This window comes from Podarcis muralis, chromosome 14, assembly GCF_964188315.1.
Source record: "Podarcis muralis chromosome 14, rPodMur119.hap1.1, whole genome shotgun sequence".
Lineage (NCBI taxonomy): Eukaryota > Metazoa > Chordata > Lepidosauria > Squamata > Lacertidae > Podarcis > Podarcis muralis.
This window is the reverse complement of record NC_135668.1, coordinates 40,301,335-40,316,061: the sequence shown is the minus strand read 5'-3', so window position 1 is coordinate 40,316,061 and position 14,727 is coordinate 40,301,335. Positions and strand designations below refer to the sequence as shown.

At 46.8% G+C, this 14,727-nt stretch overlaps 1 protein-coding gene across 1 annotated transcript in view; it reads left to right on the top strand.

The window, feature by feature from the left end:
- SNX29 (sorting nexin 29) overlaps positions 1-12,727 on the top strand; it is a 205,153-nt gene extending 192,426 nt beyond the window's left edge. Inside the window, exon 21 of the mRNA XM_028705264.2 lies at positions 12,338-12,727. Within this exon, the coding sequence (XP_028561097.2) occupies positions 12,338-12,467 (130 nt within the window). The 3' untranslated portion in view covers positions 12,468-12,727. The remainder of the gene's footprint in view (positions 1-12,337) is intronic.
- Positions 12,728-14,727: the final 2,000 nt, after the last annotated feature.

Below are 14,727 nucleotides of genomic sequence, written 5' to 3'. Positions count from 1 at the left end.
GCTCACCCCGTCACGGGGATTCGAACTGCTGACCTTCTGATCAGCAAGTCCTAGGCTCTGTGGTTTAACCCACAGCGCCACCCACGTCCAACCCCTCCCCTTAGCCCACTTGAAAATTGCTGAGGGTCTTGCCAGACCACTGAATGGTATTTCTGCCCACTGCAGCAATGGTGATGTGCTGCCCTAGATGCTGTAGGATGTTTAATTTTAATTTTAATTTTGTGGCTTCTTTGATTTCTTTTTTAAAAATAGTATGACCATTTGAATTCTATAGAACCCCATAGAGCGAGTAGGACACTCTGTGAAGCAAGATACATAGCATCAGTAAAGACGTCAAACATCTTCCTTTCCCCGCCTTCCCCTGGAGCACCATAGGTAGGCGCTTCGCTTTCTCATCTGTTGCGAAGCATTGCATCTGCAGCGTTTCCTATTCTGTACTTGATGGTATCTTTTTATATTCTTTTTTTTTTAGAGTAGTAATTCTTTCTGGAGAGAAGCTTCTAAAAACATTTTTAACGGCTTTGTGTCTCTCTCTGTCTCAGCGTGTTCCTTCTGTTTTCCCTTAATACCAGACAGATTGGCTATGGACTGTTTAAAAGTTAAATAGGTAATTAAGGCGGACACGCTCCGTCTGTCTTTGTATGCAGGCGCCGTGCAAACACAGAGGGGAAGGGGTCTCCAGATAGTTTCTGTAAAAGCAGCTCGATGACATACGGTATCTGTGCCTTCAATAGAGGGAAGCTTAGGAACCTTCCAGAACCTTAGCCCGTGTCAGGGAGCAGTGGTGGCTGGATGCTGAGGAATGGGCACCAGGAGAAGCGGGGTTGGAGATGGACTTGGAAGAAGGTATCAGTGACCCCGGGGGAGCCTGTAACAGCCAGGAGGTGAGAGTCAGAGTCAGGGGAAGCTGCAGAATTAGTGAAGAACAGGTGCAGGAGGTGGGAGAGATACATCAGGCTGGTGTAGAGCAGGCATAGGCAAACTCGGGCCCTCCAGATGTTTGGGACTACAGTTCCCATCATCCCTGACCACTGGTCCTGTTAGCTAGGGATGATGGGAATTGTAGTCCCAAACATCTGGAGGGTCGGAGTTTGCCTATGCCTGGTGTAGAGTCAAGGGCTTCCACACCTCCTCCTCCTGCTGCTGCCTTCACCTCTCCTGCTCCGCTGTCTTCCTGAAACCCGAGGAAGCCACTGGCAGGGATGAGAAACTGTGGTTTGTATCCAGTACTAGTTCAGCTCATAGGAGACCACTGAAATAATAGACATGGCTAACTCAGGCCCATGAATTTAATTTAGCTGACTACAACCCAATACTGGGCTGGATGGACAAAAGTCTGACCTGATAGAAGGCAGATTTCTGTCTCCCTTGAAATCTTTGGCCTTTGATTTACTTTGTCTTCCTTGGAGAAGCATACTGTGCTGAACATCACAGCTTGAAGAGCGAGCCCAGGGCCCTGAAAGCACAGCATGGGTCCAGGATGGAATGGGGAGTGAGATGGGGGAAGCCATCTTCTTAAAGCAGTTACCTTGCAGATGCACCTCAGGCAGAACTTGGCACCTTGATAAAACTTGATAAAAGAGGAAGGAGCAGAATTGGCAATCAAAACAAAGGCTGGGCCCCATAATAATCAAGGGCGCTTATGAGCCAAAACAATGGCCTGGTGGGAGGAAGGAATTGATTGCCATGGCAGGAGGTCTTTGCTGCCTTCCTTGCTCTCTGAACTGGTGACAACTGCTAACTAGTGCTGGAGAAGAGGAGCTTTGGATTATTGCCCTGTTAAACCTGTTTGCTGCCTTCCATCCCACTTGAGGTCTATCAAAAAGCTTGTGCGCAGCTGCTAAAGAGGGAAGGTACAAATCAAGAAGTCCCTGAATCTAAGAAGAGCCCTGCTGGATGATACTACTACTACTACTACTACTACTACTACTACTAATTTATTATTTGTACCCCTCCCATCTGGCTGGGTTTCCCCAGCCACTCTGGGCAGCTTCCACAAAGACCAAAAATACACTAAGATGTCACACATTAAAAACTTCCCTGACCAGGGCTGCCTTAAGATGTCTTCTGAATGTCAGGTAGTTGTTTATCTCTTTGACATCTGATGGGAGGGCGTTCCACAGGGCAGGCGCCACTACCGAGAAGGCCCTCTGCCTGGTTCCCTGTAGCTTTGCTTCTCGCAATGAGGGAACTGCCAGAAGGCCCTCGGTGCTGGACCTCAGTGTCTGGGTAGAACGATGGGGGAGGAGACGCTCCTTCAGATATACTGGACCGAGGCCGTTTAGGGCTTTAAAGGTCAGCACCAACACTTTGAATTGTGCTTCGAAACGTACTGAGAGCCAATGTAGGTCTTTCAAGACCAGTGTTATGTGGTCTCGGCGGCCGCCCCCAATCACCAGTCTAGCTGCCGCATTCTGGATTAGTTGTAGTTTCCGGGTCACCTTCAAAGGTAGCCCCACGTAGAGTCCAAGCGAGAGATAACTAGAGCATGCACCACTCTGGCAAGACAGTCTGCGGACAGGTAGGGTCTCAGCCAAAGAGACCCTACCTGCCCACAGACAGGGGATCAGGCCAAAGGCCCACCTAGTCCAGCATTCTACTCTCACCATAGCCAACCAAGTCCCAGGAATAACCAGCAAACAGCAGCACTCACCCCACCTGGGATTCCCAACAATTGGCATTCAGAAGTCATATTACCTCTGACAGGGGACAATGAACATAGCCGCTTCCTGACCCAGCAGGGCTCTTCTCATGTTAAATGCAGCCTTTAAACTGAACACACACCCCATGTATTTTCTATTTGTGCATCCATTTTTATATAAAAAATAATAATATTAAAGTTTTCTTGGTTTACAAAGGTATACACAATGTCTCTTTTTTCAAGTTACATTTTCCATAGGTCAGTTTCATTTGTTGAGACATTAGGAAGAAAAAAGGGGGAAGAGGTGGAGGGGGCCATGGTGAGTGGGGGTTGGTTCAGGAGGTGATATTTCTATTTTGCTTAATGTAGGTGTGGGTTTTTGTGTCGGTGTCGTTTGTGCGGGTTCTCTTTGCTATTCACTCGTGTTCCTTTGGTGGTGAGAGAAATTGTGGTTGGCCTAGGGTGCGGTTGCTTGTTTGTGATTGGTTGTGTTGAGCTTTGTTTTCGTGTGTGAGCGGGGTGGGTGGGTGTTTTTGAATCAGGTTAGCCATATTGATCCATATGCTGTTGGTTGATTCTTGTCGTTGTCTTGTTGGGCTGTGTATGTGATGAAGGGGAGCCAATTGTGCATCCATTTTGAGGTTGTTAAAACCTACAATTTGTTTTATTTATTTTATTTTATAACTCGCTCTTCATTGAATATTTCGATATCGGAGTGGGGAACAGTGAAATAAAACGATAATGCAAATGTACAAACAATTGCAGAATCCATAAAAGCAAATCCAATAAACAAATTAACAGCTCCATTGTAAAATGAAGAAAGCCAGGAAAGGCAACAATTAGGATATCGCCATAATAAATTGCACAGAGGATTATTCAGGAGAATAATGTCTCAGGTTTGCTTAAGCATTAATGTTTGGATGCTCCCTAACATCAGGTGCAGGGAGGGCGGCACGGTGCAGATGCACCAGCAAGGAGCAGCGGATTGGCTTTTTTGGTGCGTTTGCACTGCACTGATCTTCCCGCTAGCTCACCTCTCCTCCTCCCAGTTAGCAGCATTGACTCACCTGCTGGGAAAGGGAGAGGTTAAAAATTACTCTCTGAATGGTTTGAATAGTTGTTTTTCACTGTTTTATTGCTAATCTTATTGTTTTAGTCTCTTTGCAAACTGATTTCAGGTTATTTTTCTTTCTTGCAATCAGCAGTCTGTAGATTTCATGAAAGAAATAAAGAAAACCCACTTATGATTCCCAGCCGCTGCCCCTGACAGCGGAGGCAGAACATTTCCCTTGTGGCTAGTAGCCATTATTATCCTCCATGAAAGCCTTGCATCAGTCCAAGAGAGAAAAGTCCAGAAGGGAAATACACTGAGGTTTCTTTCTTCTCCTCCTCCTCCTTTTCCTTCTCTTGCATTTCTTTTTTTTTGGGGGGGGGGGAGAGTTGGAGGGCTCAGGGTTGGATGTTGACAGATTTCCCCCTCCTGCTTCCTAGACCATATGGAAGTAGTGTGATTTGATAGATAAAACACAGGGTTTCTTTTTTAAAAAACGAAACACAAAAGAAGAACATATTCATTTTAAAGCTTTTTACTTATTTTTTTGCCCATATAACATTTGTTTCCATGGAAGCAGATCTGGCCACTAACAGTGCGAAATGCTATTCAGCTGCTTGTAACTGTTCCCATTGGGGAGGGGGCCTGGGGGAGAAAGAGAAAATGGGGGCTTACAATTCTGGTTGGCAGTAAATCTAATTTCTGTCGAGCGCATTGTGCGCATTTTCTCTATTTCAGCAGGTTGTGCTCAACTTGAGTCCTGCTCAGAGGAGATCCATTGAAATTAACGAACCTTTGTTGCTGTTGGCATTTTATTATCCACCCTTTGCCCTTAGGTCCCAGTGTGGGTTACAGTATTAAAGCACAATATGTTCTTTATAGTTAATGAGCTGGGATAGCTCAGTTAGTAAAGTATGAGACCCTCAATCTCCAGGTTATGGGTTTGAGCCCCACGTCGGACAAAAGATTCCTCTGATTAAAAACAATTTAAGACAACTAACAATCATAAAAATCAGGTGGGTCCTAAAATCATACACCTCAGGTGTCAAAAGCCAGGGTAAAAAAAATGTATCCTCAGCATTCTTCAGGAGCTGTATAGTGAGGGGGCCAGATGAACCTTGATGGGGAGTTCAATAGTAATGTCCATTAACTTCAATGGGTCTCCTCTGTATAGAACTAGCATTGAATGCCAATCACCAACGTTTTCTTTTAAGTGAGTGTGAAGGGAGACCAGGTTTCATCAAAGGTATTTTCCTTTATAACCCCTGGTTATTCTTTTCATACGCAGGAGAAAAAGAAAGTAAAGCTCTCCCACCATGTCTCACAAACATGTCTGTGGAGAACTCCCAATGTTTTAAGACCATGTAAAATAATGCCATAAACTTAATCCTATGTTCTTTTCTCTGAGCCAGTGTGGTGTAGTGGTTAAGAGCGATAGACTCGTAATCTGGGGAACCGAGTTCGCGTCTCCGCTCCTCCACATGCAACTGCTGGGTGACCTTGGGCTAGTCACACTTCTCTGAAGTCTCTCAGCCCCACTCACCTCACAGAGTGTTTGTTGTGGGGGAGGATGGGAAAGGATAATATTAGCCGCTTTGAGACTCCTTAAGGGGCGTGAAAGTCCAAGTCCAAACTCCTCCTCCTCCTCTTCCTCCTCCTCCTCTTCTTCTTCTTCTTCTTCTTCTTTGGAGACTGTATTGTATAATGAGAGAGAGGGGGTATGAAGGACAGAGCTGGACTGAACTATCAGGCGGAAAACAATGTAGAAAAAGAGTCTTGGATAAATGGGGTCATTTTGACTATCTTCACATGCATGACCTCATTTCTTCATTTCCATTTCATTCCTGGCATGCACCCCAATTTTCCTTCCCAAAGTGAATCCCAAAGTGGTGAAACCCCAAAACAGGAAGCAGCTCAGTTAGCACAAAAATATTGGAAAATAAGTCAATTCATGCCAGTACAGGCTCACTGATAGAATAAATCTGTTGAATCTCCTGCTCCGAATGTCTTCTACCCACATCACCACATTTGGTCTCCTTTGAGCAGTGATGGGAGCAGTGCAGATCTCTGCAGGACAGCACTCACAGGACAGCCAGCTTGTTCCTAGAAGTTAGCTTAAAACGATAACGCTCATGTCTAACAGGATGCCGAATCACAGATGTGATATTTTGCATAGAAAATAAAACCTGCTTCGAACCCACTTTGAACAAGACCTTGCTTGCTTCGGTCGAAGGCAGAATCCTAGTTTGGTTTTCCAAAACTTTGGATGTCTCCTCAACAAGAGCTGTTGCTGTCAGCATGAGCAGAGACTGTTGTGAAGGCATGCATTGGGATGGCTACCATTCATGGAATTTGTAGAATTAGAGAGTTGTAAGGGACCCTGAGGATCATCTAGTCCAACCCCCTGCAGTGCAGGAATATGCAGTTGTCCCTTATGGGGAGATGCACCCCAGAAAGCAGGTGGAAGAGGAAAGCTGCCCCCCCTTAAAGGACCCTGTTGTCTGAAGGGTCTATTGTGCAAGATGCGCTTTCATTTTCTTCCTGGTGAGTTAGCTTAGGATCACAACCTAAAGCTTGGAACTGTGCACGTGTAACTGTGGGTAAGCTCAACTGAACAAACTGGGATGCTCTTCTGAGTTGAGTGTCCACGGGGTTGCTCTGCCAGTGTATTGGTTTGCAGTGAAAACTACTTACAGAAGGCAATGTTGGTTTCATGTTGACACAGGAAGTAAGAACCCACTCTGCACATCAGCACACCTCTGCTGGTAATCCGGTTTCACAAAGCTTGTGTCCGGCTCTTATTGGGACGCTGGTTTTCCCCTTTAGAAATTCCTTGTTGCTTTTTCTACCTTTCTATCTTCAAGGGGCAGGAGAACAGATTTTTAAAGACTGGTTTTATTCCAAAGAACGGGCAAGTGGCTTCTTCCTAGGCCACTGTTGAGGTTGTTTTATGAATTTACCAGCAGGAGGAGCTACTGTACTGATGAAATGCTCAGGGATAAAAGCTAAAGGGAGAGATGAGGGCACATGTGTACGTTGAGTTCTTGCTCTTTTAAAAAGAAAAAGGAAAGAAGGGGGGGGGGAGATAATTAGTTTTACATCAGGGTTCCTGGCCTCTGTTTTTCCATTATACCTGACAGAGGGTATACCTGGCCACAACTGAAAAGTAGGTCTGCAATTGCATAATTAATACGAATGCAGAGTTTAAACACAAGCCCTACCTTTGCAGTCGCGTTCAGCGGCTGCAGAACTGACCTCCCCTTTTTCATTTGGAGTTACTTCAAAGATGGACCATGGGTTTAGGTGATAGGGAATGAAGTGTGGTGCACCTCTCAGGCTTCCCCTTTGCGCACATGAGAGTGAAGCTTCAACTTTAAGAACAAGCCACCGTTCTGCATTGTAAGAAACTCAGGGAAGCATGGTTTGTTCTAGCAAAAGTTAACTAAAAGAAACCATGGTTTCAGATTCTGGTTAACTTAGGTTAGAACAAGCTATACTTCTCTTTTTACTTTCTTGGGCTCCATGATCACTGCAGATGGTGACAGCAGTCACGAAATTAAAAGACGCCTGCTTCTTGGGAGAAAAGCAATGACAAACCTAGACAGCATCTTAAAAAGCAGAGACATCACCTTGCCGACAAAGGTCTGTATAGTTAAAGCCATGGTTTAAAACCCTGATGTTGGGAAAGATGGAGGGCACAAGGAGAAGGGGACGACAGAGGATGGGATGCTTGGACAGTGTTCTCGAAGCTACGAACATGAGTCTGACCATACTGCGGGAGGCAGTGGAAGACAGGAGTGCCTGGCGTGCTCTGGTCCAGGTGGTCACGAAGAGTCGGACATGACTAAACAACAACAACATACTTCTTTAGGTTCGCAATATAACACGGAACTGTGATCTGTTCTTTTCTCACACTCCTCATTCATGGGGAATGCACAAGCCCTAGACTTTGTGTGGTTCATTCCTGATCACCTGAACCAGCCTTCCCCCATCTTGGACTCTCCAGATGCTTTGGACTACAGCTCCCATCAGCCCCAGCTAGCAGGAACAATGGTCAGGATTGTGGGGAGATGTAGTCCAAAAATCTAGAGAGCACCATGTTGGGAAAAGGCTGATAAACTACGGTTCAGGTGAAGTCAAAGCATTGCAGAGTAAATTAATATTGTAGTCAGAGCAGAGCCATCAGCCAAGCATAATAGGTGTGGAGGGGCCTAATTCCTACCCAGCTCTAACTTGTAAGTAAGAAGGAGGTCTTTATTCAGAGAAGTAATAGTACAGATGGGGCAGCAGACACAGTGCTCAGGAGGCATGAGACTGGAGTTCTGGAGCAGGGTAAGAAGTTCAGAACTGGCAGAAGTGATGAAAATGTCTCAACAAGTTTCCTTGCCCCTCCTGCTGAGCTTTTAAGATGGCATTTGTGAAACGCTCTCACTTTGTGGGGATATTAATACAGTGGTACCTCGGGTTACAGACGCTTCAGGTTACAGACTCTACTAACCCAAAAATAGTACCTCAGGTTAAGAACTTTGCTTCAGGATGAGAACAGAAATTGTGCGGCGGCAGCGGGAGGCCCAATTAGCTAAAGTGGTACCTCAGGTTAAGAACAGTTTCAGGTTAAGAACGGATCTCCAGAATGAATTAAGTTCTTAACCTGAGGTACCACTGTACTGTAAGCAGAAGCTCCGTCAGAACGGGTCCCATCTGCAAGAGCCGCGCCTCGTTCTAGAAAAGAAGGCCCCTGGCTTAGTTGCTGCATTCTCCTGCTCAGCCTCCTTGCCCCAGGCTGATTAAAGCCCTGCCCAGCCTCTGCTGAGACTCTTTGGTCTACAAGAAAGTCAGAGGGGAAAGCGGGCATCTCTGCTCCCCCTTCCCAAGCGCCAGAAATCAGTGTGGAAGGGGAAGATGCCCCCCCTCCTCCAACCCAGATTCCCACCATCACCCTTTTCCTTCCTACTCCTGCATCAGAACCTGCCAACCCAAGCCTGATCCTGCAGGGCTCATCAGGGCGAGACCATGATATTTTGGCACCACTGGGAAGAAGGGGCAATCAAATCAAATTTACCCGATGCTTGAACTGGGGACTGAAGGCAGATGCAGAGCCCAGGAAACCCAGGAGGGCAGCCCCTGCCATTTCTTCCTTAAAGGTACCCCTGACCGTTAAGTCTAGTCGTGGCCAACTCTGGGGTTGTGGCGCTCATCTTGCTCTATAGGCCGAGGGAGCCGGTGTTTGTCCACAAACAGCTTCTGGGTCATGTGGCCAGCATGACTAAGCCACTTCTGGCAAACCAGAGCAGCGCATGGAAACGCCGTTTACCTTATTGCCGGAGCGGTACCTATTTATCTACTTGCACTTTGATGCGCTTTCGACCTGCTAGGTTGGCAGGAGGAGGGACCGAGCAACGGAAGCTCACCCCGTCACGGGGATTTGAACCACCGACCTTCTGATCGGCAAGCCCTAGGCTCTATGGTTTAGACCACAGTGCCACGCATCTGCTGCTGGGAGACCAGTAGTTTCTCCAGTTCACGAACAGGCTGCTGTGCAGGCAGCACTGAGGAAGCAGCAGATCTGGCCCCAGTAAGTGTGCTGCATCCACTACTGGTGCTGTTCTTTGGAGGCCAGATCTTCCCCCCTCCACACAGTGGATCCTGCTGCCTAAGGTGGTCACTTCACCTTGCCCCATGGGATGGGCTGGCCCTTGGGTTCATGCAGTGGTCTTCACTTAGCAGAAGCATATTCCAAGAGTATTCCAAGGATGCCCCTGTTTTTATCCATGAAATGTATGGGATGATGGAATGGGGGCTATCAAAGCACAAATTGAAATCAGCTGTGGGGAAGCGCCAGACTACACATTACATTGTTTAGCGTTGAGTGCAAGATTCTGTTTTATTTTTTAATTCAGCTGGAATTTGCACCATGCAAATAGCAGGTGCAGGGCTGTTGATGGTCTACCTCAGAACCACAGCACGGGGCAAAGGGTTAACACCCCCTCAAAACCTCCCCCAAGGTCACGATTCACAGTTGTTGCTCCTCCATCACCACTACTCTGGCACTGGCTGTTCGTGGGGAGAAAATCCTTGCAAATCATGCAATTAGCAGTAAAGTGTTCCTTGGTCCACTGAGAGCTGGGGCAGACTCTTAAAGAGGGCATCCTGTCAAGTCTTCTGTGCAGTGTGAAGTTTATGCTTTCTGATGGGATGTCATAGCAGAGCAACCTACACTCCCCCCCCACCGCCCGCCATCACAGAATTATTTTTATAGCAGCAGCTGCAGCGCTCATAGTTTGTGCCCCAACATTATTTACTGGGATCCTGCGGAGTCAGGCTGGTAGCACTGCTGCATTTCAGAATTGGTGATGGGTGGGAGACTCACCAGGCCCTGGAAGTCTGAGAGCAGAGATTCATTTGCCTTAAGCAACTGCCAGGCAGGGTGCAATTTCCTCCCCCCAGCCTGATTTTTATTGAAAGGCAAGCAAAGCAATAAAAGTGGTAATTTGTAAAGCTTGCTATTACACAAGAGGGACTGGTTTCTACTTAAAAGTATTGTGATGGATGTGAATTTCCTGTATTTTTCTTTGATGTTTATGTGCTCCCTGGTTGTTCAGGAGGAAGACACTCGGTGCTTTAGTGGTTGCTAGTTAAAAATACGACATGATTAAGGTTTTCCCATAGAACGTTAATTCTGATCTTTCTTTCTTTCTTTTAACCCTGAGTGGTTTTTATTGTGTATTCTTTTGGAAGCAGAGATGGAAATTTTCAATGATAAGTGTAGATGGGATTACAAGTAGAAAAAAAGGTAAAGGACCCCTGGATGGTTAAGTCCAGTCAAAAGTGACTATGGGGTGCGGTGCTCATCTTGCTTTCAGGCCAAGGGAGCTGGCATTTGTCCACAGACAGCTTTCCAGGTCATGTGGCCAGCATGACTAAACCACTTCTGGTGCAACGGAACACCGTGACAGAAGCCAGAGTGCACTGAAATGCTGTTTACCTTCCCATCGCAGTGGTACCTATTTATCTACTTGCACTGGCATGTTTTCGAACTGCTAGGTTGGAGGAGCTGGGACAGCAACAGGAGCTCACCCTATCGCGGGGATTAGAACCGCCAACCTTCCGACTGGCAAGCCCAAAAGGCTCAGTGGTTTAGACCACAGCGCCACCCACGTCCCTAGATGGAATTGCATCAGAGTGCTGGCACTCCACTTCTAAAGATTTGTGCTTGGCACATCTGCCAGTGATGCTGACTTTGCAGCGCCTGGCATCACATCACGTCTTGTGGCAAACCTCAGTCAACAGTATGCATCACCCTGAACTAGGCTTGCTGTATTGAGGATGAAGCAGCTCCTAAAGACCTGGTCTCTAAGCAAAGAGATCAGGGCTTTCAGAGCCACACACTTCACCTTGTATGCCTTCCCTTTAACGTCTCTTAGTTTGAGGCATTAGGTGAAAGCTTCCTGCCACCCCGCAAGGCCTTTGATTGCTCTTGATTACCACCACTTTTCGAGTCATCGTTGTGACGCTGTTAACTGTCCGCTTGGCGTTGGATCAATGTACCATTTAAAATGTTTTGTGGGGTTTTTTTGCATTGATTCTAGATAGATTGCTGTGGTCATTAATTTAACGCAGTGGTGGCAAACTGCTGGCTCACAGATTGCACCGGTCTTCAAGCCAAGGGACCAGTGCCAGGCAACGTTGCACTGTCTCCATTCTTTGGATTAATTGTCTGAAAGGTTCTCCTCCCCATTATAGGGCTGGGCAGAGAGGAAGCTCCACCAGCTTTTGAGCCATGCCCACCTTTGAGCCAAACCCATCATTGACATGCCATCTTCAGAGGAGCTGTAACCAGGCAACAGGGCCCCAAGGCCAAAAAGGGTTGGTCACCTCTATTTTAATGTGGGTGTGGCAGCACCTGGAGAAGGTTGGTGATGTGTGGCTGCATTTTAAGTTGCGCTCCACCCCACATATCCTTTGGGGAGTTTGGTAGGGTTCAAAATGGTGTCCATGCATGCGTGCATGCGTCTGTGTGTGCACACGAGGCATAAAATAGTCTTGTGGAGTCCACTGAGAAAACAAAGAAAACTACAACCTTATTCCTTTTATACTGTAGTTTTCGGAGGAGTCTGTAGCCTGTGAGTGACTGCTGGGTAAGCAATATTTTTTCCAATAATTGTTTGTAGTAGACAAGTAAGTTCCTTTCAAGCAATTCATTCATGAAAGTCGGTCTATTGCAGGTCAGAATAGACTGTGAAGCTCCTCAAGTATTACTAATGTGTATCATTGTGCATCAATACATTGGTCCATCATTAGCACAACGTTCATCAGAGCACCATCAGTTTCTTGTATTGTCTATCACTTCCGGTGGTTTAGTGTGGCCTCCAAATTCCAGGCCATGGAGTTTTGCATTTTTTTTGTATTATTGTGTTTGCAAGAACATAATGGTGTACTTGATTAATCCATTCTCTAGGTCACTATGTGAGTAGTGTACAGATCCAGTAAACTAATTGTAGATATAGATAATACACACATCAGCACATACATTTGTGTTCTGATATCTGCTTTCCCCACATACCGGGGTGGGTGGGAATACAGGTTTGTTTAATGCACAGTATGAACTTGTTCGTGGCTTGTTTTCCCCCCCTTCCTGTTTCTAGTGATTTCCAGCCCACGGGAGATTCTGCAAGCAAAAGCAACAGACCACGTGGTACAACCCGGTTTCCAAGGCTGTCTCGGAGCCATCAAAGAGACCCACGGAACCCGGAGCCTCAGAGTGGTGACCTTTGACTTTTTGGATAATTAGGACCAACTAGCACCGTGTACTTTAAGCTGGCTTCTGATTTGGTTCTGTCCTGTGCAGTTGACGACACAAGCCTGTGGGCAGAAAGAAAAGACAACAGCACTGAATTTATAGCCGGAAGGGGAACCATCTGCCGTAAGGGTCCCTATTCTGATTAAACAGGTCACAGTTGAGGTGGCCGCCATTTTCCAAAACAATCGGAGGCCTTTTGGCCCAGGACTAAAAATAAATATATAGGATTGGTTCATGTTTTCTTTGGCTTCTCAAGAGTCACACTCTAGCCCCTTTCATATATTGGAGTTTATGTAGTTTTGATGCCATCGCTCTGCATTCAGATCCTCAAAGGAATGTCATAAGGCTTGTGGATTCACCGGGATGCCATTTTCCAGCAGTACAATTGCAGCTGGAACTATTGGGGTATTTATTTTATTTTCTGCCTCATTTCTAACCCCCCCCCCCAATCAAGCAACTGTTCCTTGGGCAAAAATGGAACAGGAGTGTTGGAACCTGGTTGATGTTTCTGGTCAGATCCTCTGGCATATGACAAATGAACCTGTGGCGCCATTGATTCCTCAAGCAAAATATCTATGATTTAAGGGGAGGTGGGCCGCACTGAAACCAGGAATGTGCTAGTGGCAGTGGGTGAGGGCAACAGACGAGTGTGGTGGGGAGGGCATTTTTACAGAAGACGAGAGAGTTTCCCAGCGATTTGCCTGAGCTCCCCTTATTGGTTTCTGGGTGGCATGTTATTATTAAAAGTAGTCATAATCTCGGTGCCAAAATAAGTAGGCGCTTGAGGCTATTCTTTCCACCGCTTCCTGCTTAAGGCACATGAAGCGACGCTGCTGAGGGCTTCCGAATGCAAGCGCCTCTGTTGCTTGTCACCTTTCGCTGAAATGTTTTCGGGTAAGGATGTGGCATGGACAGCTGAAAGGGAAGCTGTTGTGAAGACTGATCGGAATCCTAATACGATTTAACTGGAGTGCGGTTCGCTACACCCACACTTTGCACTGCCATAGATAGCAAATGACACCGTAGCTTTTTTTTTTTAACTTTCCATAATAAGCTTCACCCAATACTACATCTCTGTGAGTGTTGTGTGTGTTTGTTTTTAAAGGATAAACTGTTCTTTTCACCCCTTTGCACCAGCACAGCAGGTCTGTTGCACCATGTTAGGCTCATTTTGCAACCAAGTCAGGACAGGGCGGCATCTCTCACATTATGTTTACAGAAACCAACCAGTCTGTGGTTGAGTCCTATTACAACACTGGTGATGGGACTGTGTCCTCTCCTGCACCTGAGGGCAGCAAGCTAGCTTAGGGGATGGAGGGCAAGCTGCCTGGCGCGCATACAGCATGTGCCGTTGAAGGCAGGTGCCTCATTCCACCCAACGGTAGAGCCACACTCCTATTTTGTGATCACTGTGCTCCCATCTTTCCCAAGCGCCCTCCTTCTTCCACAGATCTAACATTACTTTTCTGGAGATGCTTCTGTTCTGTTACTTTAGGTGCTCACCCCCACCCCAAATAATAGCAGTATTATAATTTTCTCTTATGCGGTGCATGAATAACATGGAGCTGCTTCCCACAGATTCCCCAAATGCACAGATCCCATCCTGCACCCGGGACTATTTAACAGGAAGCGTTTGCAAATCCTCCCAAAGGAGAAAAGAAAACAGTGTGCTCTTGTCACTGAAGTGTTCAGCTTGTAGATGGTGCTGTCCTTGGGACAAAAGTCCCCTGACTTTGGGGGTAACAGAGAAGATCTGGGTGCCCTTAGTTTTGAGATTTGCAACACAACAAGATGTTGTTTGGATGCATTTGCTGCCTTTTGTTTTGTTTTAGATTGCAAACCCGCAGGCGGGGGGGGGGGGACCTGTGGCCTTCGGGATGCTGTCGGACACCAGCTCCCATCAGCCCCAGCCAGTGTGGCTAATGGCCGGGAATGATGGGAGTTGGAGTCCGGCAAAATCTGGATGGCCAAAGAAGAAGAGTTTGGATTTGATATCCCGCTTTATCACTACCCTAAGGAGTCTCAAAGCGGCAAACAGCCTCCTTTTCCCTTCCTCCCCCACAACAAACACTCTGTGAGGTGAGTGGGGCTGAGAGACTTCAGAGAAGTGTGACTGGCCCAAGGTCACCCAGCAGGTGCATGTGGAGGAGCGGAGATGCGAACCTGGTTCACCAGATTACAAGTCTACCGCGCTTAACCACAACACCACCCCTTGTCCTTGTTTCAGCTGATGTC